General features: G+C 45.2%; 1 protein-coding gene across 1 annotated transcript; it reads left to right on the forward strand.

Moving 5' to 3' along the window:
• Positions 1 to 1,729: 1,729 nt before the first annotated feature.
• Positions 1,730 to 22,403, forward strand: RGS14 (regulator of G protein signaling 14). The gene is made up of 15 exons (XM_056847380.1): positions 1,730 to 1,934; positions 4,708 to 4,729; positions 5,174 to 5,328; positions 5,745 to 5,837; positions 6,648 to 6,791; positions 7,024 to 7,173; positions 7,297 to 7,417; positions 7,565 to 7,686; positions 10,113 to 10,316; positions 14,568 to 14,644; positions 16,325 to 16,451; positions 17,401 to 17,482; positions 19,519 to 19,577; positions 19,965 to 20,076; positions 22,105 to 22,403. The coding sequence occupies exons 1-15, from the start codon at positions 1,890 to 1,892 to the stop codon at positions 22,401 to 22,403; spliced, it is 1,812 nt and encodes a 603-aa protein (XP_056703358.1). The 5' UTR covers positions 1,730 to 1,889.
• Positions 22,404 to 26,220: the final 3,817 nt, after the last annotated feature.

Below are 26,220 nucleotides of genomic sequence, written 5' to 3' on the forward strand. Positions count from 1 at the left end.
CCCATAGCAAATAATGATTTCAGGCATTACAATACTGTGTACAGTTCTGGTCACCACACCTAAAAAAGGATATTGCAGAGCTTGAGAAGGTGCAGAAAAGAGCAACCAAAATGATCAGGGGGCTAGAGCAACGGGCCTATGAGGAGTGGTTAAAATATTTAGGGCTGTTTAGCTTGGAAAGAAGGTGGTTCAGGGGAGACATGATAGAGCTCTATAAAATTATGCATGGTATGGAGAGACAGGGAGAAGCTTTTCCCCCTCTCTCATAATACTAGAACTTCATCTGCTGAAGCTGGAGGGTGACAGATTCGAAAAAGATTATTGCCATTTATGCATGGGAGGTTTTGCCTTGGATTTGCCGCTCTCTAGATGCACATTTTCCCTATCCAAATTCTTAAAAATAAGCCCCCATGTAGAGTTTGGAGAATTCGGATGGGGGAAATGTGCATCTATAGAGCAGCAAATCCAAGGCAAAACTTTCCACGCATAAATGGCAAAAAGGAAGTATTTCTTCACACATTTAAATCGTGGAACTCCCTGCCCCAGGATATGGTGATGGCTGCCAACTTGGAAGACTTTAAGAGGGGAGTGGACATATTCACCGAGGATAGGGCTATTCATAGCTGCTAGTAAAAATGGATACTAGTCATGATGCATACCTATTATCTCCAGGATCAGAGGAGCATGCCTATTAGGTGCTGTGGAAAACAGGCAGAATAATGCTGTACAGTCATCTTGTTTGTGGGCTTCCTGGTTGGCCACTGTATGAACAGACTGCTGGACTTGATGGACCGTGGTCTGATTCAGCAGGGCCTTTCTTATGTTCTTATGTGGAATACCATTTATATGAGACACATATGGGGATTCATTGCAAGCAAAACTATGGATTAGATACTATTTCTCCTGGCACAAAAAGCCTTTCCCTCATCTATAGAAGGCTTTTCTGCCAGCAGAAAAGCCTCATATTTCAGCATAAAGGTCCTTGCACTGGAGCAAAGGGCTGCAATTAGCAAAATGAATATGGGATCTAACCCGAAGAGATCTGTTTGGGATCACTTTGATTAACATTTGGTAGGACTACAAGGAACCAGGTGAAGTTGTATCAGGGGTCAAGTCTGGCTGAAATGCTGTCAGTGGTTATTTAACCCTGCATAATATTAAACAGATGAGCTAGATTTCACATCTATCACTATTTGGACTAGACACCACACACACACAGCAGCCCTTTCATTTTCCCTTCTTGATATTATTTCAGCAGGTTTGGCTATTATCGGTATCCCTTTTGCCTCATTGCTGAAAATGGTGCTAATGATACAAAGTTCAAACATCCCCGGTGACTCGCCGGACCTTCTGTGATGGTTCCACTTTTCTGTCCTGAGGCCCAGATACAGAGTGTCCCCATCATCCTCTTGCCTTCTCTCTCCTTCTTCGTATCCAGCTCTTCTGAAACATGCCCTGTTACCTTGCTTGCGTTTGTTCAGTTCCTGTCTCTGGGGGCCCCTTGTTTTGGATGCCAGTTAATTTATTTGGCTTCAGCTTGTGATGCTCAAGGCTCCTTATCCAGAAACCTTCTTTCCTGAGGACCTTGTGCCTCTGCCTTGGCCCTTTTTGAGAGCCCTGGGCTGTAGGTGTGGGGCTTTGCTCTCAAAGGGAGGGAGTCTCTCTTCCAAACCCCATTTTGAGCTGTGGTTTTGGTTTCCATAGTGACACTTCCTGTGGTAGAGAAAAGAGGTAGTGAGTGCAGCACTGTGAGCTTGGCAGGCGGCTGCACTCCTTCTTTCTCTCTCTGCCGGGGATGCTCTGAGGGCTGAGCTGCAGCCTCAGGGAGGGGCTTCTCCTGGGCTGATGGTCCTGGGTTTAAGGGACTACCTGTGACAGCAGTACGAGGCATGCTGGGAAAACCCAAACACCTGAGTGTCCAAAATGGCCGGATGGTGAGTGATATGCTGCTGGGGGTGGAGGCGGGGTGGTGGTGGAAGAACGAGAGGCCACCGGAGTCTCTGAGGTAGTTAGAAAACAAGCTTCTTTCTGCTTCCTCTAACCCTAGTATAGGATGATCCAAGGAAGGAGCTTTCTATGATCTTCGCTTTTGAAGGTGGGGCAGTTGCTTCTCCAAGCAAACTAGATTCACCGCCTTTCTCCTGGAAGGGCCTCTGGGCCAGCTGCAAATTTTAGGGTGCCTTTTGCTTTGAAGGATTACTGAGATGTAGGGAGTTATAGGTAAAGCTCTAACTGTAACATTTCTACAATGGAGAGCTTGGGATATTATGACAGATAGCTCACTTTCTTTTCAGAGCGTATTTAACCTGTTTGTCCCATCCTAGTTGTTGTAACTTGCAGCAGTACCAGCTCGTTGTAAGTGGTCCGTTAAACAAAGCGAGAGGTCTGTGAAGTGACCTAGAGATAATTACTTTCCTTGGCGGGAATTGTTTTTTAAGTCACATAGGATGTGAGCACCTCTGACCTGCAGAATTATGGTGCTTTTTAAAGATTCCGGCTTGCACTGAAGTGCGCTCCTGTGAGCACAGAGAGACAGCTCTGGCATGCGAAGTCTCTGATATCATGTTGCTCAACTAAGCATGACTGGAAGCCACAAAAGACAAGGAAGGGCTGTAATCAGATTCGATGGGCTGACAGAACTGTGTGTGGGAGCCTCACATGGTGAGCAAAACAAAAGCAAGGAGCTGCAGGTTAGATGTGGGGGAAGCGGTAGATATTTGTTCAAAGACTCCTGCTGTGGAATAGCAGGGCTCTGCAGGTACCGATGGGGGGAAAATATTGACAGCCAAGCTCAGAAGCCCAGTTGGTTGTTTGGAAAGTGGGCATGGCCTTTTTGTCGCGCTGAATGGGAAGGAAGACAACCCAAATATGTGGTATCCACTTGTAGAATCTTTTAGAGATATCTCTGATCCAGTGTGTGAATACCTTTCTTTTGACACATGCAACCCTGTAACCCTATCCTATTGTTCTAATCAAAATAGAAATTATGTTCTTATGTTCTTATGTAAAATAGAAATTTCAGATAGACTGACACCCTGGGACAGTGTACGTTGAAAGTTTCCCCTACCATGTAGCATAGGGTTGCCAGGTCCCTGCCAGGAGGTTTTTGGGGTGGAGCCTGAGGAGGGCGGGGTTTGGGGAGGGGCTTCAGTGCCATAGAATCCAATTGCCAAAGTGGCCATTTTCTCCAGGTGAACTGATCTGTATCGGCTGGAGATCAGTTGTAATAGCAGGAGATCTCCAGCTAGTACCTGGAGGTTAGGAAGAAAACACAGCACAAGGCTCTATATATATTTCAAGTACAAAAAATATATTAAATAGATAATGCTAAATGACAAACAATGTGACAAATGTGAATTACCACCCAAAGTGTAACAAAACAAATAGTATGGACAATACAAACATGAAAATTATCTCAATATACATCAAAAAAGTTATTTTTTCTTAATTGCACATGTCATAGTGTCACAGTTTTCAAGTAGTGCATCAATTACAGTTTCATTCTTTTTGCCAGCTAGTAACTGGAGGATGGCAACCCTAATGTAGCGTTAGATCAGATTCATCCCCACTAGGGTACAGCCACCTTTGAGTCTTTGGAAAAAATGGCTGCTCATGAGCCAGTTTGCAGAGGACAAAGCTGCCATGCACATTCCACCACTCTGCTTCTATTAGTTCCTTTCAAGGCTGTGTGATCTAAAACACCTGGATTGAAATTGTAGGATTAGGACCCAGAATACATCATTTTGGAGGAATGAACTAATGATACCACCAACATTGTCACATTGCCTGGGTAGACTGTAGCAATTTGGTAAAGTATCTATGTACCGCCTGAATGGTCCTTGTGATGGGGTTCCTGGCTGTGGTTCTTTGATACTATTACACACAGAGTAATCTTATGGATATCACTGGCCCTGGCTAATACCACCAGAGGCGGTCCTGGAAACATTGGCAAAATAAAGTGTGCAACCTACTTTCTGTAAAAACATCAGGATCCAGTCAGTGACCATGTTCTTGTCAAAGGCATCAGAGCTTCCCCCTCACACTGTCTTGTATTACTTGCAGGTGGTTCTGATTATACGAAATTTCCATAGTAGCATATAGGTAATAAGGCTGTTCTGAGGCTGAGACTGCTGTGAAAGGAGATGGTTGTCCTGTATCTGTGCGTGAGGAAATGTTCTATGAAGGTTTTTGACATAGAAGCAGGAACCCCCTCCAGTCACTGTGGCATAGTGGTTAGAATCTCAGGGAGACCGAGGTTCAAATCCCCATACTTCCATGAAGCTCACTGAGCTCTTGAGACAATCACACCTAGGATTGCCAGCTCCGGGTTGGGAAATACCTGGAGATTTTTGGGGTGGACCTGGAGGAGGGCAGGGTCTGGGGAGGGGAGGGACTTCAATGCCATAGGGTCCAATTGCCAAAGTGGCCATTTTCTTCAGGTGAACTGATCTCTATCAGCTGGAGATCAGTTGTAGTAGCAGATCTCCAGCTAGAACCTGGAGGTTGGCAATCCTAGTCACACCCTCTCCGTCTAATCTACTTCACAACATGCTAGGAAGGTCAGATGGGGGAGGGGAAATTATACACACCAATCTGAGGCGGAATGGTGGGATAAAAATGTAGCATCTGTTCTTCTCAGGACTGCTTCTGCTTGGGTTCTTCTCCACCTCAAAGAACCTTTTGACCACGTTCCTCCTTCTCTTACAGGGCCTGGCTGTGTCGGATGGGGGTAAGTTGGGCCTCTGTGTCGGGGAGTGATGTTGGAAACTTGGGAACAAAGGCCCGAGGTGTCTTTGCTCTTTATCTGGATGTGTGGACTTGTGAGAAGTTTGGTAGACTCATTAAGGAATAGAAAATAAATACCTGATCAATGTTCATGAATAATTTGACACGCTTAACCACATAAAATTCTTGCTACTCAGTGTAAAAAGTGTAAAATTATTTTGGCCATAATGTCCCAGGATGCTGGAATCAACTGGGAACTCAGGTAGCGTCAGCCATTTCCAAGCCTAAGACTTTTCAACATAAGCCTTGGGCATTGCCATACTGGGCTGACCCTACTGGGTCGTTCCCAGCAGTTGTAGCTTTTGTTGGTGTGAGGAGCATGGGGTGTGCTATCTTGTAAGCAGCCACTATTCCTGTGAAGCATCTGAAATATCTCTCTGTACCACAGAGTTAAACAGTTCTGGGACTCGGGGCAGTAACAACAGTGTGGCCAGCCTACCAAGTAACCAGAGCGCCACCCATTCCTTGGGGCAATCAGTAGCCCGCTGGGCTGAGTCCTTTGAGACACTGCTGCAGGACCGACTTGGTGCTGCCTACTTCACAGTAAGTTCCACGCCTTGCTTCTGTCTGTGTTGCTCTACCTGGCCATGCTCTTGGTCTTTTATTCTATTTCTTTCATGATATCCTCTTCCTACTATACCATGTACACAGAGCCTGTTTAGTCCCATATTACTGCTGTCTGATTGGAATCATGCCAACTCCTCTCCACTTTCAAGCCCTTCTTACCCTGGCTACATGGCAACCAGTTCTGGGCTCTCTCTGGGCTCTCCAAGTACAGATTTCTGCTGAATTTTATATCGTCAACATTGGCTACATTGCCAGGGTATTGTGCACTGTTAGGGAAGATATTAACCAAATCTGGCCTAATACTGCATGGAATCTTTTATTCTCTCTTGGCCATCACAGAAGGTTTCTGGATCAGAGGTGGACAATTATCATTCTGATCTCTTTCTTTCCAGGAATTCCTGAAGAAGGAATTTAGTGCTGAGAATGTGTATTTCTGGCAAGCATGTGAACGGTTTCAACAGATTCCTGCTAGTAGCACCCAACAGGTAAGAAGATAGCCTGGGGTAAAGGAAGCAAGAACAATCCAAATTCTATACCGAATGATCTCTCAATTCTTTACTCAGCATAAATTATACAAACTGGTGAAGTTTAGGTCAGTTTGCTTCTAACCTGCACTGAATATAATGAGGGTTAGAAACTGGTTTATAAAATGAAAGCTGAGATTGTCAAGGAACATTCAGTACTTCTTGTAGCTAAGTTCATTTGTGAAATGATCAGAACACACATTGTACTTCTTGTGAGGAAAGGAGACGCAGACACAAGAAGAGTTAGAATTATTGCTGTCCTCCAGGCTGTATGGAACAGGACTCCGAATGTTCTGTACCAGGGGAAGCCAAATTCTTTTCCACAAAAAGCTCGTTTCTTTTCCCTCCCCCAGATTTTTTAAACAAACAAGGAGTTAAATTTTATTTATGCTTTGAACATAACCTTGGATAAAATCAAGTAGAGGTTACAAATTTTCTTTCCTTTTTGTTGTTGTTGCTTTTGCTAATAATAAAAAACTTAAGAAGCTATGAAAGCTACTGAAGTTCCCCGCCTGGTGTCAGGAAATCCCACTGATAAAAACATGTGATGCTGGAGAGTCTGCCCTCCTTAACTTCCATTTCCTCCAGGAGAACTGATCTCTATGTTCTGGAGTCCTGGAGAGTTCCAGGCCACACCTGGAGGTTGGCAAACCAACAATAGAGGTAGCACAGATAGCAGCAGTGTTGGGTGTTTCTTCTACTTCTCTAAGGTGAGACCAGGCTGGTAAAAGTTGCAATATCTGACTCTCATCCCACATCCTTTCTCCATAGCTGGCCCAGGAGGCTAGGAGGATCTATGATGAATTCCTGTCAAGTCATTCAGTAAGCCCAGTAAACATTGACAGACAGGCCTGGATTGGTGAAGAGATGTTGGCTGCACCTACCCCTGACATGTTTCATGTCCAACAGCTCCAGGTGAGAAGTATCTACCTCCCCTAGGCCATGGAGTATGTGTCTGGGAGGAAAAGACGTAGTAGGAGCCAGGGACACAGTCTGCTCCTCCACTCTAATTTGGAGTATGTTGCTCTGATACTGTAGCTATCGCTGCTGCTCACTTTTTGATAAGGTTGCCTAAAAAGCTGATAACAAGGGAGGGCTGCATGCTAGAGGACCCACGATAGCACTAACTCAGCGTTTCTTGCTTCAGATTTTCAACTTGATGAAGTTTGATAGCTATGCACGATTTGTCAAGTCTCCTCTGTACCAGGCATGTGCAAGGGCTGAAAGCCAGGGACAGCCTTTGCCGGAGCTGAGACCCCACTCTCGGAGCGGCAGCCCCCCATCTGATCATGGAAAGGTAGAGAGCTTCAAAGTGGAAGTCATGTGGTGTTTAGGGAATTTAAGGGATATCCATTTCACTCTTTCTCCTAATTGTGTCCAGCACGTCCTTAGCTGATGCTCTCTTTGACTTTCCTCTTAGAAAACAATGCTAAAGGCTGGGAAATCACTGCCTCTGGGTGTGGAGGTGGCTGGCAACTTGGGCAGTAGGAGTCCTAGGAGATCCTTCCGGAAAGCAGACCGTAGGGAACGTCCCTGGGGAGGTGAGTCAGAGGCTAAAAGTGGGGTGGGAGAGAGAAACATTTTTTTAGTTTATTGGAGGGCATATGTGGATTAAAACTGCTCTGTGGCCAAGGATCATGTATCCTCTTAAGTACTTGATCTAGCCTGCTGAATGTCTGTCCTAACAGATGAGAGAAATGGGAGTGAGGGGCCATCCCTGTGGCGCGAATCCCAAGGCTCTTTGAATTCCTCTGCTAGCCTGGACCTGGGTTTCCTGTCATCTTATGCAACCAGCAGCTCCCAGACAGAGGTGAGTGCTTCTAGGATGCAGCCCCCACCCCCGCTACACCTGCAACAGATAAGGTAAGAGAACTAGTACAAATGGAGAAACACAGTTTAAAATGCTCCCTACATCCACTTTTAAAAAGCCATCTGCAAAAGTGAAAGTAGCACAACAAGGAATAAGATGGACTAAAACCTTCCTATGCACTGTGCTCGCTTTTTATACTCAGGGAGTTTTTACTGGGAGGAGTGTTCAAAAATGGCATTCCACCACCTACATTCTGAAGTGTATTCTACCCCATTCTGCTACTTGTGTATATAGGCCATACTTTTTTTAAAAAAAAAAATCATAATAAAAGGGGTACAGAAAAAAGAAAGGGAAAACAGATAGGGATTTTAACATGTCATTTGTTGCCTCCGTACCCCGAGTTAGCTTTTACTTTTGTTTCACCCCACATTAAGACCTAATTTCATAATATAAAAAAGTATGCAGAGATCTTAAATTTTAACATTACTCCTAAACTATTCCTGGTTACATAAAATACCGTATTTGACTCTCCTGCCCACTTAGCTCTCATTGGTTATCCTCTCCAGTCTCTTAATCCAAATATATAGTTATGTTATGTGTATCTATGTTTATCGATAAGTCAGTACATACCAGTTCTGACTTTCAATCTAAGTTCATTTGCTTACTCTATATATACAATATTTAATCATGCATATACAGGCCATACTTTTGTCTTGAGACCTTGGGCTAAAAATGTGCTGGTGCATATCCTACCCATTTGGTCAGACTCCCTTCATTACAGTGTAGGTGCATGGCTTTCGCCTAACATTATGTCGTGACTGTCACCATAGGCCCAACCCAGCCCCCTCAATCTATAATGAGCTATGAGTGTGTAATGTGGAGGAGTTCTCCACAATGTGGAATTCCGTGACTGCTACTCAGGCGTTTTAGCTGCAAACTGCTGAAAAGACTTTGCTTACAGCCATACACAGTCCCAGCTGGTGGAGACACAGCCTGTCCTCCTGAATACAGCCTCCAATAAAGCAAGAATTGAGAATGAAATTAGATTAGGAAGGGTATTCATACCAAGAGACCCCTGGAGAGTTAGGGTACATGTGTGTGTGAGTGTTTGAATATTATAGGGTTGCCAGATCTGCATAATAGGGGTTATTTAAGAGTGCCTCAAGGCCTTTTCTAGTAAAACTTGCTTCTTGGGAGCAAAGAAGCCTGCTCTTTTGTGGCTGTGTTTCTTTCTGTAGAAAAAGCATGTGCTTCTTTCTGTAGAAAAAGCATGTGCAGTTGGTGTGCACAAAGCGCTTGCTTTTGGAATAGCTAATTGGATCCTTCTTTAGATTTGAGAATAAATTCCAGATAATGACATGTGTTAATTTGTGGCATGTGTGTAAGAGAACTGAGCACTGCATTGACATCATCGATTGCAGACCCAGAGAGGAATCTATTAATAGGGCTGCCCACAGAGAGTGGGAGCTCAAGGCGATACAAACAAGGAACGTTAATGCTGACTGATTATGTAACATACAGGCCTTGGAACTGATCTACACATTTCACATCATGAGTTGGTAGTTTGAAGTGATAAAATTCTGGACTATACTACTTCAGCCTGAAGGTGAAGGGGGAGTCAGGTACTGTATTTGGATGTTCTCCTCCAACAAGCCCCCTATCTAGAAAATACTACAATTAAATGGATAGGAAGTGGATTCAGGACGGACAAAAGAAAGTACTTCTTCATCCCATTCACAATTTGTGGAATTCAGTGCAACAAAAATGTGGTGATGGCCATTTGTTCAGATAGTGCACAAATTGTTGGAAGATAGGTCTATCAACAGTTATTAGCCATGATAACTAAGTGGAAACTCTATGTTTGGAGACAGTATAACTCTGAGCACAGGCAGTGGGGACAAATTAAGTGGGGGGAAGACTGTTATCTGTCTGGCTATTATCTGTCTGGCCACTGTTGGAGTCAGGATGCTGGACTACATGGACCTTTGGTCTGATCCAGCAGAGCTCTTCTTACATTTGCAGGAGAGAGCTATGCTAACCTGTCATTTTCAAAGCTGCAGCAGACACTAGGATTTGCCAGGCTCCAGGTGGGGCCTGGAGATCCCCCAGCATTACAGCTGATCTCCAGAATACAGAGCTCAGTTCCCCTGGAGAAAATGGCTGCTTTAGAGGGTAGACTCTGTAGCATTATACCCTACTGAGGTCCTGCCCTCCCCAAATTCTGCTCTCCTCAGGCTCCTAAATCTCCAGGAATTTCCCAGCCCAGAGCTGGCAACCCTAGCAGACACAACAAAACATATTATGCATTAGAGGTCCACAGCTCTTGGAAATCCTACAGTGGGGACTCTGAGATTTTAACCTCAAAGTCTGAACAGCTCAGGGTATTTACAAATGATGGTAAAAGTGTATACTTCTATTCTCTTTAGAGCCACAGGAAGAGCCTGACTGGTCCAGAAGCTGACAATCAAAACCAACCTGTCAAATACTGTTGTATTTATCTTCCTGATGGGACTGCTTCTCTAGTTCCTGTGCGTCCTGGCCTCTCCATCCAGGAGATGCTGGAGGGAATTTGCCAACGGCGTGGCTTCCACTTGCCTGATATCAAGATCTATCTTGTAGGGAATGAGAAGGTAGGCCCAACCTACACAGAAAAGGGAAGAATTTAAAAAGGAGGGTTTGTTTATTTATTTATTTATTTATAGTCTGTCTTTCTCACTGGGACTCAGAGCGGATTACAGAGTGAGTCAACACAATCAACAGGATAGGACATTCAATAAATAATGAAATAGGATTTGGGTTGTAGAACCAACCAGAAATATAAAAAACAGAACTGAAGCAAAGCATAAGTATTAACATGACACATTAAACGATGGAAGTTACATAGTAGGATGCAATTTACAGCAAACTATACACGCTAATCCCTAATAATTTGTCCAAGTAACTTTGTACAGAGCTACCCTATTGCTTGAATAATTCAGTTTTGCATAGCTTGCAGAAAGCCAGGAGAGTGGGAGCCTTTCTACCTCCTCAGGCAGACCATTCCACAAGGTAGGGGCCACAATGGAGAAGGCCCGTGTACAGGCAGTTGTTGATTTTGCGCATTTGCAGGTTAGTACCTGAAGAAGTCCCTGTTCAGATGAGCAAAGGTGTCATGGTGGAGTATAGGGAGAGAGACGTCTCGGAGATATGAGGGTCCAAGGTCATGAGGGGCTTTATATGTGATAGCCAATACCTTAAATTGAGTGTGGTAGCTGATGGGTAGCCAGTGGAGTGACTACAGAATAGGAGTAATATGCATGTTCCATCTAGATCTTGATAATAGCTGAGCTGGAGTTTCTGAAATGATTTTGAGGGGGGACCAATGTACAGTGCATGGCATTAGTCTCAAAGTCACTGTGGCTTGGATTCAGGTGGTCAGATCAGCCGTATCAAAATAAGGGGCCATTTTTTGGAAGAAAGTCTCTTTTGCAACTGCATTAAGTTGCTTCTCCAGCAATAATGTTGGATCCAGAAGTGCGGCGGGAAAATAGCAACTCGCATCCAGCACGAACGCTCTTTGGGTGTTTTCCACACGTTTCCCAGACTTGGTGTGATAAGCCTTTGAGTCAGCAAGAGTGAGATGAACCTCATCAAAAGTGGGGAGTACAATGTCCTTCAAGACCTCCACCTTCCCAGCCAGCATTACTTTGGATCTTTTCAGGATTTAGATTCAATTTGTTCACTCTTAACCATTTAACCACAGCAGCCAGGCAGTAATTTAGGATCTTTTTCACATCACCAGATTTGGATAAGGATATATATAGCTATGTATCATCTGCATATTGATGGCAGCCAACCCCAAAACTATGAATGATTTGGTCTAAGGGCTTTCCATAAAGCTTGAATTTGGGAATAGGATCATGCTCTGTGGAACCCCAGATAGGTCCCACACTGATGATAACTGGTCTTCAATGGCATTGTTTGGTTCCGGTCCATGAGGAATGATTTGAACCAGTCCAGTGCACAACCCCTGATGCCTACTTCTGCCTCCAGGCACCTCAACAAGATGGCATGGTCCACTGTGTCAAAAGCAGCAGATAAATCCAGTAGGAGCAACAAGGAGGCCTGACCTTTGTCTGCATTTAGATGGAGGTTGTCAACTAAACACAGGCAGGATAATGCTGCTGGAGTCGTCTTGATTGAGGGCTTTATAGAGGCACCTGGTTGGGCACTGTGTGGACCGACTGCTGGACATGATGGGGCTTGGTCTGATCCAGCAGGGCCTTTCTTACATTCTAAAGCCACCAGAGCCATCTCTGTCCCATAGCCTAATCTGAAACCAGATTGAAAAAGGTCTAGAACAGAAGACCTGGAGTTGGTCTGCTACTGCTATCAATCACTTTGCCTAGGAAGGGCAGGTTAGAGACTGGGCAATAATTGGCTGCATTGTTTTTCTGTAGGGATGGGTTTTTTTTTCAGTAGCATTGTGTGTTCTCACGTGCTATGTAGAATTCAGACTGAGACATCTTTCATTTCTTTTGTCTGGCTGGCATGGAATCTGCTGATATCCCAAGGTAAAATTTCACTACAGCCACAATCTATGCTACTGCAGTAACCCTTTCAATCTTTGCCCAGGCAGGGCGGGGGGTAACAATCTGGTTAGAAAGACATCTGTTCTCTTAGGTGGAGGACATCTATTCTGATGTACAGAGATTTGCTGTTTTTTCCAGAATTACAGAGATCAGCTCTCCTGGAGGAAATGGCAGCTTCAGGGGGCAAACTCTATTGAATTACATCTCCGTTGAGCTCCCCCTTTCCCCAGTCTCTGGCTCCAAATTTCCAGGAATTTCCCAAGCTGGAGTTGGCAACTCTAAATTATCAAATCAAATTGGGTTCAGATGGAATCTTTCCTTGGTGGAGGGCTTGGCCAGGATACTGAGTAGTTTCACTTTCTCTGAAATGCAAACCCTCTAGTCTGGTCTCTCTGCAAACTGGTAGAGATAAAACAAAACAGGAATTCAGTGGCATCTTTGAGTCTAAACAAACTTTATTTCAGAGTAAGCTTTCATGAGTCAGAGCTCACTTCATCAGAAGTGTGAAGTGTACATCCTTTAGGTCAATGCAGTTATAGCCAGTGTAGCAATATGGAAAAACTGATAATGTTTTAGTTCCTGGGAGGAGCCAGGAATTAGGCAAGCGTCAGCTCCCGCTTTCTGTGTCTCCTCATTTGGGGCTGAAGCAGCATGAGAGGAAGCCAAGACTGAGAGAGCTCTGTAAAACAGTTATTAACTTAAAGTTTAAAGTTTGTTCAAAGACTGTGAGTGTTTAATATAAGGATAGAAATAAAACATTTTGAAACATTCACAACAGAAAGGCAGTGTGGTTAATTTATAATAAAACTTAGAATTTACATACTACTTTATGAATGCTCAGCATCCTTCACATACATTATTATTACAGAAACCCCTACAATAATCCTGTAAGGAATATCAGTATTGTTAGACCCCAAGCATGGAAGAAAATTAACATGTGCTGCTTAAAATGCTTTTTTCAATCCCTCTCCCACTGTGTGTATGTATGAGGATATCAGTTGATTGTAGGGTTACCAACTCTGGGCTGGGAAATTCCTGGAGGTTTGGGGTTGGATCCTGGGGAGGGACCTCGGTAGGGTTGCCAATCTCCAGGTACTAGCTGGAGATGTCCTGCTATTACAACTGATCTCCAGCCGATAGAGATCAGTTCACCTGGAGAAAATGGCCGCTTTGGCAATTGGACTCTATGGCATTGAAGTCCCTCCCCTCCCCAAATACCGCCCTCCTCAGGCTCCGCCCCAAAAGCCAGGGGCGGAGAGGGACCTGGCAACCCTAGACCTCAGTGGGGCACAATGTCATAGAACCCACCCTTGAAAGATGCTGTTTTATCCAGTGGGACTGATATCTGTAGCCTGGTGATCAGTTGTAATTCCAGGAGCTCTAGGCCTAACCTGGAGCTTGGCAATGCTAGTTGTTGGTTAAGCAGGAAGGTGGATTTACAACAATCTTTCAACTTTCCTATAATGCACTGGGGGTTTCTGCCTTAAACTATGGATTTCCTAGTTTACAGGTCTCTCCTTTCATATAATACTTCCTGGGTGGCTGGACAGGAACTTTGAATTTTATCCCTCTACAGGTGTAAAATTATATCTCAGCAAACCCTGGGATTCCCCACCCATCACGGGTATTAACTAGCTTAGCATAACTGGTGATTGGTCTCTGCATTTTTCTCGATAAAATCTGAATTTTATATAATTATTTTGATGATTATATTTCACTCTGCACTTCATCCATTTCATGGCCCCTTGACCACATAGGATTTTTAAAAAATATCGCCACGTAAAATGTGTGTAAAGTGAAGATCCATTCGTGATATCTGAAGAATTGGCTGTAATCCATTTAAGTAAATGCTGGAATAAAATCTTTATGGTGCCTCAAGATCCGTGTTTATTTTTCCACTAAACTGCAGTAACTCTCTCTGGTTACAGGCAGTTGTTACTGCTGCCCAAAGGCACAAATCAATAAATCAAAATATTATTCCAAAATAGACACACAACAATGCTATGAAACTTATGTTGGGAGGTGATGTCACCCCCAATTAGAGGACTATAACAAATACAGTATACGGTAATATAGGAAAAATCTGACATCACCAGGAATGCTGTCTCTCGTAATAAGATGCTTTTGTACCATGTTGCTAAAGCTACCTTTGCTTTCTATTCATTTATATCTGGTATCTTATTCTACAAATTTACAATAATTTTATATATCACAAACCAAAATGTATATGTGCACATACAATAGTACATAAGAGTCCCCCCCCCCATTATATTAATATGTCTGCCTTGCTGGGGCTTCCTCTCCCCCCAGAAGCCGCTGGCACTGAACCAGGATAGCTTAGTTCTGATGGACCAGGAGGTGAAGCTGGAGACCAGAGTCACCTTTGAGTGAGTATCATCTCTGCTGTAGGCCTCTCCTACTCTGTATGGGCTTGTATATCTTGCAACCAGTAGGCACAAACTTTGCTTCACCCTTCTCAACATGGGGCCAGAGTTCCCTGCCCTGGGAATGTAGCTAGGGTTGCCAGGTCCCTCTTCGCCACCAGTGGGAGATTTTTGGGGTGGAGCCCAAGGAGGGCGGGGTTTGGGGAGGGACTGCCGTAGAGTCCAATTGCCAAAGGGGCAATTTTCTCCAGGTGAACTGATCTCTATAGGCTGGAGATCAGTTGTAATAGCGGGAGATCTCCAGCTAGTATCTGGAAGCTGTGGAGAAACAAAGGTATCAAGCTCACAATAGTAATGCAAAAAGTGCTCTATTATTTACAAGTGCAAATAATATTTACAAGTGCAAATATTATTTACAAGTGCAAGCGTCAAAAATATCATGAACATCATGAAGGATTTGAAGGTATGTTTAATACATTTTAATGGTTGGGTAATTTATTGTGCTGTTGGTAGCCATATATTTAAATTGCATATATATTTTTATTGAAGAAGAAAGAAACTATATAGCTTCTATTTAGCAACACTGCTTTATTATATTATCATAGGAGCAACAGTTTGAGGCCACCGGCTGACAAAGCTGTCTTCGGACGGCGAAAGCGTTTAAATCATCCGGCAAATGCTCCAGCAGAGGTGTGCCTCCCCCGATTCTAGGCTCCATTATTGCTTTCTGTTAAAAGAAGAAAGTTGTCAAACAAGTCATTGTACTTACTTTTGCAAACATTTGTCTTCTTCGGGTAGCTTTCAGCTACACATTGTCATTGTGTTATGTTTGTATATGTTCATGATATTTTTGACGCTTGCACTTGTAAATAATAGAGCACTTTTTGCATTACTATTGTGAACTTGATACCTTTGTTTCTCCACAGTTCGCTGTTGGTATCTGTGCTGTATTTTTGTTTAGTATCTGGAAGCTGGCAACCGTAAATGTAGCCCATCCACACTTGCAAAAAATAAATAAAAACAAGCCTTCTCTATCTCTGTTGCTCTTCTGGGGCGTTGTTTTGGTGGCTGGACAATACTTGAGTAATTAGAGTTGCAAGCTGTCAATGCCTGAATGGATACCTGTGTGAGATCACTGCCTGCACTGGCCTGGAGATACTGTTTTTCAGTGCTACAAATAAATACATATGTTAAAGAAATGTATGGACATGCCAAAAGCCAGTATGAATCAGATCTGTGTTCACAGTCTCAGAACAGATTCCTCAGATCTCAAACCAAAATAAAAATAAAAATCTCTTCTTATTTGCTCCATGCAGATAAATATTAGGATTTTAGTTCAGCAAGTCTCGGTGAAATCTCTTCTCTCTGTCTCTAGCTTGGTTCCCATAATGGTCCAGTATAGCATTTTGGCCCCATCTGTTGCTGCTTTCCTTTGTTCTCAATTTCTGTGATCCTACTTATGAGTGGCAATTAGGTTTCAGAGCAAATGAGGGGAAACCACAGACGGTGACTGAAGAGTGACAGAAGCCGGATGACATTATGTGGATGCTTCAAGAACCCGAGTTGCAGTGTGGGAACCAGGGCAGAGCAAATCGTCCGTGTGGAAGCAGCCTGGGATAGACTAATGAGGATGTATAATGTGTGAGAAATAAAAGTGGTATCTGCTGTGTCCTCTCCTTGCAGGCTGGAAATCACGCCCATAAACAAAACCGTGCGCATTATGGCAAAATCTACTAAGCAACTGAAAGAGGCATTGAATCCCATCATGGGGAAGTACGGCCTGGATGTTACACGGGTGCTACTGCGGCGGGTGAGAGTGGTCTTGAAAGAAGTGGGATGAGTGAAATTAAGTCTGGGTAACTGAAGGCTTGTCTGAGTATTAGGATCTGTCAAGACAGAACTGCTGATTACAGTTGCTCTCGTCACCATCTCTTCTCAGTATTAGAGGCAACAAGAGGGGGGGCTGAGAAACTCATGGGGGAAAATCCCATCTCCTCCCCCCATCGCAGCTACAGTCCTCCTCCCCCCCAGCCGTGCTCACTCACCGGCTTGCCTGGAGCCTCTCCAGGTGGGCATGGCGAGCGCTCCTCTCTCCCCCCCTGACCCGGAAGGGGAGGCCTGCAAAACCTGCGGGGGAGGGGAAATCATATCTCCCCTCCTCCCCTGCTCACCTTCAAGCCTGGCTGCCGCCAGACAGACCTGCCAATGGCTTGCAGGTGTCACTGCCACAGCTGCATGCCTGGCTGGTCCGATGGAGATCGGAGGCAGCCCTTAACAGTAGGTGCATTCCCCCCCAAAAAATTTTAATTTCAGATTTTTCTGCAGACCAAGGGAGCCCCCTAAGTCTGCAGAAACATCTGTTGGGGGTCATTGTGCTCCCTATCTGCATATTTAGGTATCTGCAGGCAGGGGGTACACTTCAGAATTAGATATATAGATGTTTTTCCTCATAGTTCATCAGAAGTGGGAGTTAAGAGGCAGGCCAGGAAAGACTGTTGCCCAGACTGGAGTCTATGATAATGTACTGTTAAACACAGGCCATTTTCAGGTTCAGTAGATCCCCAGGCCAGAAAAAAATCACCAAGATCCCAGAGCCCATACATTATTGTTGGTGACCTGCAATATGTAGATCGTTCTATTCAGCCTCTCGTTGAGAAGCTGCCTGCCTTTGCAACATGGATGCAAAAGGGTCTGCACTGGCATGAAACCCTTGTATCCTCTTGCCTTTCTTTACTTCTAACTCTATTTTTTTCTTGCAGCCTGGTGAGCTCCATGCTCTAGACTTGGAGGAGAAGGTCAGCACAGTGGCTTCTCAGAAGCTTGTACTGGAGTCAGATGCAGGTATGTGAAGGTCAAAGGTACATATTTAAGATGCTGTTCCCTTGGCCCTGTTTATTTCCCCATGCATAGCTAGTGGACTGTTCAGCATCACTCAGATTGAGACAAGGGGGCCTAACGCACCAACAATTTACAGCATATTATCATCGTGCTCGGTGTGTGTGCTTTGGATGCGTATTCATTTCTGATCGCACTGTGCCTGTTAAGACTGCTCCCAAGAAGGTTTATCGTCACATCACACCTCCAAAGTAATAGTCCGAAAAGTTGAGAGGAGGAGCGTGGGGGAGCACTGCGCCATGTCTATGTAGCTGATGCTTCCCCGCCTCCCCTCCCCCCTTTCCCCCCCACGCATGCGCAATATCATTGATCCGAAGGAGCGGTGTACGCCATTAAGAATTGCCTCATTTGCACGGCAGGGAAACCCTAATCACAACCTATGCAGGCATTCCCCCCCCAAAAAACCCCCAAAATGAGCCGTTCCTTGCACAGTGCTAATCACAGAGCTGCCGTCTTTTCAGGCGTTGGTCCAACGATCTTGCATTTTTTCGTTGGGACGAACACATTAAAAAAAATTTTGGGAGCAGGGAGGCACGCTCAACCCCAGCAGCGGGAGAAAGAGAGGAACAGTCAGGGAGAAACTTTGTGCCGGCAAGAGAGCCCTGACTTGTGTGTGTGTGCGCGGGCGGGCGCTCTATCCCTCAGTCTCTCTCCCTTCCGCCTCCTGCTGCTTCCCCCTCCCCCATCTTCTGCTTGCAGCAATTTTGCTACTTTTCCAGCCCTCACCCTCCTCTGCATTCCTTCCCCCTCAAGCCCATGAACCATTTACAAAATCCACTTCAAGGACATCCCATATGAGGGAAATGTTTGATTGGGACCCTGCACAAATAAAAATGGTTGATCTAATGTTCCAACGTTCCCGTATTCCTTTGTAAGATCACAAACACTTATGGCGGGGGGGGGGGAATAAGTAACAATAATGATTGGTGGATGCAAACGGGAGGGGAGGGGGAAGGTGGGATGAGAGGAGAAAGGCTTTTCATTGGGTGTTGCAAAAAGAGGGGAGGAGAACTGAATAGTGTATGTAACTGAACGCACCCCTTGGATTGCCAGTTTTGAAACGACATAACGAAATACATTGTGGTATAGGCGTTTTGGGAAAAAACAGATGTCTGGCACTTCCAAAGCATTTCCAAGCTGAAATGGGAGGTCTGAGGTGCGATCTAACCTGGATAACACGTTTTTTAAAACGTAGTAGATACTGAGTGCGTTAGGCCCCAAGGTGCCAAATGATTACTGTTTGGATCCCGAAGAATGTCAGGGCCAATGTACATGACTACCTTGCTTATTGTGGCTCTTCTCTTGGTACTAGCATTGGTGAACAAGTTATTTTCCTCATTCAGAGACTCTTCCCTGGGTGACGGTGGGTCAACACCACAGAAAGGGTCTTTTCTGAGGTACCATTCTAGTTAAGGAATACCCTGTGCCTCTTTTAGTTCATCTCAGGTGTACTGGAAAATGCAAAAGGTTCTTCTGCTCTCTAGCCCTATTTTGGAAATAGCATGGATCCTTGTGTCTTATCCCAGTCCTATCTTGGCTGCTTACTTCAAAATGAGTCAGTCTATGATCTCTCTACTCTCTAGGGTTGTCGGCTTCAAAAATTCCTGAGATTTGAGCTGGGTTTGGGGAGGGGAGGAAACTCAGTGAAGATGTAATGTCACTTAGTGTTTGCCCTCACAAGTTGCCATTTCCTTAAGGGAAACTGATCTCTGTGGCCTGGGGTGTCACTTGGAATTCCAAGAGAACTACAAGCCCCACCTGGAGGCTGGCAGCTCCATTGCTTTCCCAGCCTCCATCTTTGAAATGTCAGCTTCTATCATGTTGGCTCCTCTAGAAAGCTCTGAGCTTCTTGGAAACCTCCACCAGTTTTTTCTTGGTTACCTCAGTTCTTAGCCTTCCAGCCCTGTTCCTACTGTTGCCAGAGCTCCCATTCATTGCTCCCCTAACCCATCAGAATTTTATATCCATGTGTTTTGTTGCAGAGGTGAAACCTGCTGGTGATAGTCATGCTATAACAAGCCCATCTCGAGGGCAGAGTGAGGTGAGCTTGATCGCAGATGTGGTATAACTGTTGCAGGAATGGTTTTAATTCATACTGCACTGGGGGATCATATGAGTGGATGCTTCTTTACAATTGAACGAAAAAAACAAAAAACAACCCTGCCTATGCACTGAAAATTAGACTCAGAGAGTAGAGTTTTGGCCTGGTCTTCTCCCTGATTATTCTAATTTTGCATGTGCAGAGAATTTGCCTTGAAATCTCTATATCTGCTATATGATGTAGCAAAGTCTGGGGACACTTTTACCACCTCGTTTATGGGCTATATTAATTGCTTATGGTCATGGAGAAGGCTTCACAGATCATATCACAGGGTTGTTCATCTACTGGCTGTATCACTAATCTCACCCTCTCCCACTATGGTTCCAGGATAATAGCTCTGTAGAGTTAGAATCTGAGGCAGAGTCACTCTCAGAGATGCACTGTTCCTTTACCAGGCCCACCAGGAGTAACCAGAACCGACGCACATATGACCTGGAAGGTAGGTAATCAGTGACATTACTTGACATTTCTTTCGCTAACAAAAGAGGTCAATGAATGCTGATTTATTGGCCAGGAAGAAATCAGTGGGGAGGATGGGGAAATGGGTTTGTGGAATGGAGAGAACTAGCCTGTGGAGAACCACCTGTGTACATGTTCTTTAATTAATCCCTATAAATGTATGCAGGATGTGGAATGGTATAGTATAGCCCGATCAGGTCAGATCTTGGAAGCTAAGCTGGGTCAGTGCATGGAAGGGAGACCCCCAAGGAGGATTCTGCAGAAGAAGGCAGTGGCAAAGCACCTCTGCTTAATCACTTGCCTTGAAAGCCCCACCGAGGTTGCTATAAGTCGGCTGTGACTTGGCAGCACTTTACACACACACACACACACACATAAATGTAGACAGACATGATATTATGATGTTTAGTATAGCTGGGCATGATACAGAAAAGCTAAGAATTTCTGAGTTTCTCAGTTTCAAAGGGAAACAGTTGAGCTTGTGTGCTTTGCCTTTCTAGCACTGGAGTGCACACCAGTTTTTCTGCTTGCTCAGTTTGTTTTTTAATGCACAAATAACAGTATGGCTGCCTACACACAGTAGTCCTATCCTTGCCCCTCCTCATAACGAGTGGATACAAACTCTATTGCCGTTCATTCAGGACTTGTGGGGCTATCCTGCAAAGGTGAAAATGAGATTGGGGCACAGTTTGACTTGCTGCCAAGATGAAACATCAGTTTTAGCAGACTCTAGGTGCATAATATATACCAAAGATTCTTTGTGTGTCAGTATAAATTCCCGTTGAGTTCAGTCAAACTAATTTTAGCCACTGAATGCAGGAATTTGAACTAACGTGAATAGATGTCAGACCTTCAGAAATTAATTCTTGAAGTTAAGCTACAGTAACAATACCAAATGCTTAATATTATTTGTAAAAGAAAGAAAACGTCTTGTCAGCAGCATATGCAAAGTATGTTTATTACTACTGCTATCTAACTTTATTTGGTGATAACCAAACATAAAAGTGGCCCAGTCCCTATCCATAGTGTTTACAGTTGGAATTAACAGGAAAGAGAGTGGTACTTAGGGCTGGGCAGGGCATGTCAGGTGGCCTTGGAAGTCAGAAAAAGAAGGCTACAGTTCTGCTGAAAAAAGGGCATCTCCAGCAGCTATGGGTCTCTTCCTCATTCACATTATCCAGCTTGGAAAAGTATACAGAATTCAGAATTGTGAAAATTGTAGCTTCCTTTTAAAAAGGAAGTCAAGGGTTCTGTGTTTCACATACTTTATCTCAGCAATCCTTTCTACACCCCTTTGAGGCATGTCCCTGTTACCATCCTTATAAATGGGGAAGAGTAGCTGAGGCTGAGAAAATGATGGCTTGCTATAGCAAGCAAGTTCCAGTGCAGCCCTAAGGGCATTTTCCATCGCATAGACCTGAATAGGTTTCTAAGTAGATCTGCTTAGGATTGTTCTCTTCATGGCTCAGATGAGGTTTGACCTGGGGAGCTTCTCAGCTCATGCTTTAGCCACTACTCAACAATACTCTCTGAGGTTCAAGATGGACTTAAAAGAGTGGAAGAAATGGGCTGGTGGATAGAACTGGGGGAAAACAGAAGAACTTTGTAGAACAAAGGAAACAAAAAAGGGCGATAGTGCAAAGGATGAGAAGGCATCACTATGCAATAAACTTGCAAGCCATTTAAGTCTACCATGTAGCTCTGCCATGTGCCTCTCCTCCCTTGTGTTATCCCTCTTGTACCTTTCTCTCTCAAGAACTGGAGTTCTGTACAAGGAGTGAGGGATTTAATACAGAACTGTCAACATCCTCATCAAGCTACAATTCTCAGGATTCTCTGGGGGTGGGGGGAGCCACAATACGGTATTCACATTATTATAAAACTAATATAAATTTATTGTGTGAATGTGTCACAAGGGTAGGGCAGTAGTAAAGACCAGAGTATTTATGTTGCTCTGGAGAGTGACCGTGCCAAGCCAAACCCACCATGAATTATTTCTTGCCCTCAGGGTTAGTGGAGCTGCTGAACCGGGCACAGAGCTGCAGAGTCAATGACCAGCGTGGGATCCTGTCCAAAGAGGATCTAGTACTACCCGACTTCCTTCAGTTGCCTGAACAAGATGGCGTCTCTTATGAGATCCCATCCTCATCCAACCCTGATCTAGAGAAGACATGCACACCGGAGGCCCCCATCGCTGTCTCCCAGTGTCAGCCCCAGGAGCAGTCAGAGACTCAAGCTTCCCCCTCGAAGCGGAACGCAGGATGTCCATCATCACCAGGCGCTGCTGGGCAAACATCAGCCATGTGATACCTTCCATAAGTCCCGCCCCCACCCCTTCCTGGCCAGCCAAGAAGTTTAGCCAGTCATGTCCCTAGCCATACAGCCACATCCTTCCTCTCTTCCATCTGGTGTGGTGTCATGCCCTGCCTCACAGACTGCTCCCTTTGTGTAGGGATAGGATTGTTTCTGAGGGCTCACACCCAGCATTAGGGACCCCCGGCCTGTCTTCCAAGAGTGGAAGTGTGTTAATGTTCTGGCTGAGCCTCACCCCTTGGGACTGCCCATGCTGGCGGGGCAGGGAAACACCAGTGTTGCTCCCTTCCTGTACCAGACTGTTGTAAGGTGTTGCTCTGTGTTGTAAAACAACTGCTGCCCCTGGCCGTTCCAGCAGCAACTGCACCTCTGTGGCTCGTGGTGATGGTGCCTGTATATAGTTTGTATTTTTCAGTCTCTTTGTAAAGCATTTTGGAATGTAAGATATACTGCGAACGAAGTCTCTGTGAGTTTGTCTGCTCGCATTGCAAGGTAGCTACGGTGGTCAGCGTGAACATACTAGCCCTCCAAGCAGACATGTTTCCCTCTGCGCACACTGTGAACTGCAGGATCTGTGGGGCCAAAACAGTTTGGGTTCTACACTCCCCCCCCCCCCCAAGCAATATTCCAGGGATTATTCCACATCTCTCATGTATGCTGGAGCAACATTCTGTGCGATTGGTGAAAAACGACTGCGAGGCGGGGAAGGGGAACCAAACCTTTTCTCCTTTAGTCTCCAGGATCCCAATCCATTTCCAGCTTCTCAATAGGTGCATCCGTCAAGTTACCCGTGAGTGCGGGTATGCAGGCACATACCTGTCCCAGTTGTATGCAAAGATCACCCTTGCTGGGCATATGTATCTGGAAACCCCTCAAACACAGCTTTTGACCTCTCTTCTGCCGCCAAACAGAATTATTTTATTTATTTATTAAAATATTTTTACCCCAACGTTCTTCTTTGCTCAAGAGGTCTGCCTGTAGGCAAGGCAATTTCTGTAACAAAAGGGGGAAATTTTGCACACCTATGGTTGTGGCTTTGCTGCAGCCACAGGCAACCGGTGGGGCACTTAGTTAGGTCCTTAAACCCTCCCCTAGGCCGTGGTGACTCCTGTCCACCTTTCGGCCTGGGCTGCTCTCCTAGTCTGAGTGTGCAGACCCGCGGCCGCGGGAGCTCCAGAGTCGGCAGCCACCCCCTTGCCCCATTCATTCAGAGGCACCGAGCTGCCTGCGGATCCGCTGCCTCGCATGCAAAGCAAGGCAGAGGCAACAGCTGCTTCCCTATTGGCTGCCCCTGACCGCATGTGCCGGCCCCTCACCATCTGAATGAGAGTGGGGAGGGAGGGGAGAAGCCAGTGCAGGCTGCGAGCCCGGACGGTAGAAGCCGCCCTTAGCCCCGGCGACAGACAGACAGACAGACAGACAGCCAGGTAAGAGGGGCAGAGCTGGCTCTTGCCGAGGAAAGCCCGCAGCTGGGCTCTATGGCTGGTGGAAAAGGGGAGGGTCGCTCAAGGAGTAAGGGTCTCTCTTCAGTAGGTCAGCCCTTCTCATGAGAGCCCTGCATTGGTAGAGGGCGCTGTGCTTGTAGGGAGCAAAGCACAGGGAGCTTCTACCTTCTTCAGAGCCAGGGCTGTCCCCATTTCCTCAGTATAGCACTAGGGGATGCTGTGGTACAGGGATCCTTACGGGGGGGGGGCAGGTCTCTCCTTGGGAGCCTGGAGTCAAGAGTTTATTTCAGTGCCATACCTTTGAGCTCCCTTTTCTAAAGTAGAGTTGCTTTGAATCCTACTCAGTGTTGTAGCGTGATGTTTTGAAGCACTGTGAACCTGGGGCCCTACCGATTCAGTTGGGTAGACTTTGAGGGCCACTGGGGATGACTTCGATTAATGCTTTGATCGGATCCCATCTTCAGATTGAGGTTGTATTTTATGCTCTATCCTGACTGCCTGGGCTACATTCTTAGGAGCTGTGAGGTGGCTCCTGTGTTCTGACTCTGAGAAAACTGCACTCAAAGGAAGAATCCTATAGGTGAATCCCAGAGCCCTAAGGGGAAAAAATAAAGGGGAGAATGAGATAGCCTCCACATTTGCCTGGTTTGTGCCAAGCAAGACATTTAACAAACCCGTGTTGGGCTACCTATGTAGGAGAGAGTGCATGCACACCGATATGTTTGCCACATCAACAGCTTGAAGCTAGCCCCCCTCCCTGTCCCCAAATGGACCTGATGCTTTCTGTCTATTGCACTTGGTTTTTAAAGAAGATTCTCACCCTCCTAGGTGTGAGGTATACCTCAGCAAGAGAGCGTCCCTGTCCTGGGCTGGGTGAGCAAAAGGGTCATAAAATGTGAATTGAGTTCCTTCCTCACCCTTGTACACTTCAAAGAAGGCCAAAGGGACAAAGGGCTTTTTTTCAAACTATAAAAATGTGCTTTCTCTTCTGGGGACCATTCGGTTAATGCTCATCTTGGGATTTCAGTGACTTTTCCACTGAGGAAAATGGCTGAGCTGAAAACAATATTTCTCATGGGGACAGCTCAGCTATGACCATGAGGAAGGGGGTGAGCAAAAGGTAGAATAGAGGGATAGGGTGTGCTTCTTTCCTCCTAGTTACAAGTAGGGTTCAGTAGCGCAAAAAGGCTCACAACAGGGGATGGAGGTAGAGTCAACCTTTTTGCAACACATTGCAGAGGTTTTCTATGTAGTAGCGAAGAATTGCATGGCTTCCTCCCCCCTCTCCTTGCAGCTCTAGTACCTGACTTAGGGTTGGCAACCTGGCAATGCTTTTTCGCTGTGCAACCTCTGGGTACAGTTCAGCCAAAGCTAAGCGCTTTTATTTCCCATAGTTTTCACTGGGAAAGATTTATGGTGGCATCAGCAGAGTTACACCCTTCTAAGTCCACTGAAGCCCATGTGAAACCGCTTAGGAGGGCACTGTAGATCATGTGTTTAATTCTACCATTGAAACCAGTGTGCTATACATTTGTTTTAAACTCATCTTTCATGCCAGGCGCGAGGGAGGTTCAAATGTATACCCAGTGCACTAGGGTGATGAGTTTACCTTGGCTCTCTACCCCATTTTTTTGTATCCAATTATAGTAAACCCAAATAGAACATATTAAAGGAGAGGGTTCTAGCAGCAAGGCTGGGGAAGGCCTTGGAAAGCCACTGACGGTTAGAAACGACAATATCAGGTTAAGCTGGACCTGTGTTCTGACTGTGTCTCAATGAGAAGGAAGTATGGTACAGTGACTGGCATGTTGAACAAGGAACCAGGTTCAAATCCCACTTAATGATGATGCTCGCTGAGTGACCTTGGGCCAGTCACATTCTCAGCCTAGCCTACCTCGCTAGGTTCTTGTGAGGGGTGAAGGGGGACTGGGTAGGCCATCCTGAGCTCTTTGGAGTTGGAGTGGGATAAAAACATGACAAATAGATAGCTTCATATGTCATAAAAGTAGTGAGGACAATTGAATAGGACAAAGTGAAACGAAACAGTTGCACCACAGCATGGAATATGTTATTTCTTCGCTTGCCCTGATTCTTTGTTTGAAGTTGTCATATTCAGGAATTTCTACCCATGGAGGGCCACAGTTTGCATTCTGTAGCACGTAAAATGTTATATGCTGTTGCTGGGAAAATAGGGAATTTAATCCATATTGCTTTGGTGTTAGTGCCACTAGTGAGTAGGTTACTTTCTGATGTCTATCATGCCAGCCCTACTTCTGGCAGAAACAGAGAGAAGAGAGCAGGGAGAGGAAGATGATGAAGTGCATTTTCCTTGCAGAATCTTCTTTCTGGCAAGAGAAAGACCTCAG

This window comes from Euleptes europaea, chromosome 1 (assembly GCF_029931775.1).
Source record: "Euleptes europaea isolate rEulEur1 chromosome 1, rEulEur1.hap1, whole genome shotgun sequence".
In the NCBI taxonomy this organism is placed as follows: domain Eukaryota; kingdom Metazoa; phylum Chordata; class Lepidosauria; order Squamata; family Sphaerodactylidae; genus Euleptes; species Euleptes europaea.

What these genes read in the sequence shown, in the direction of transcription:
- RGS14 (XM_056847380.1), top strand. Translation starts at nt 1,890, where the DNA reads ATGCTGGGAAAACCCAAACACCTGAGTGTCCAAAATGGCCGGATG. An exon ending in TAGGGAACGTCCCTGGGGAG is followed by an intron (nt 7,418 to 7,564) that starts GTGAGTCAGAGG and finishes CTGTCCTAACAG; the next exon opens with ATGAGAGAAATGGGAGTGAG. An exon ending in TGTACTGGAGTCAGATGCAG is followed by an intron (nt 17,483 to 19,518) that starts GTATGTGAAGGT and finishes GTTTTGTTGCAG; the next exon opens with AGGTGAAACCTGCTGGTGAT.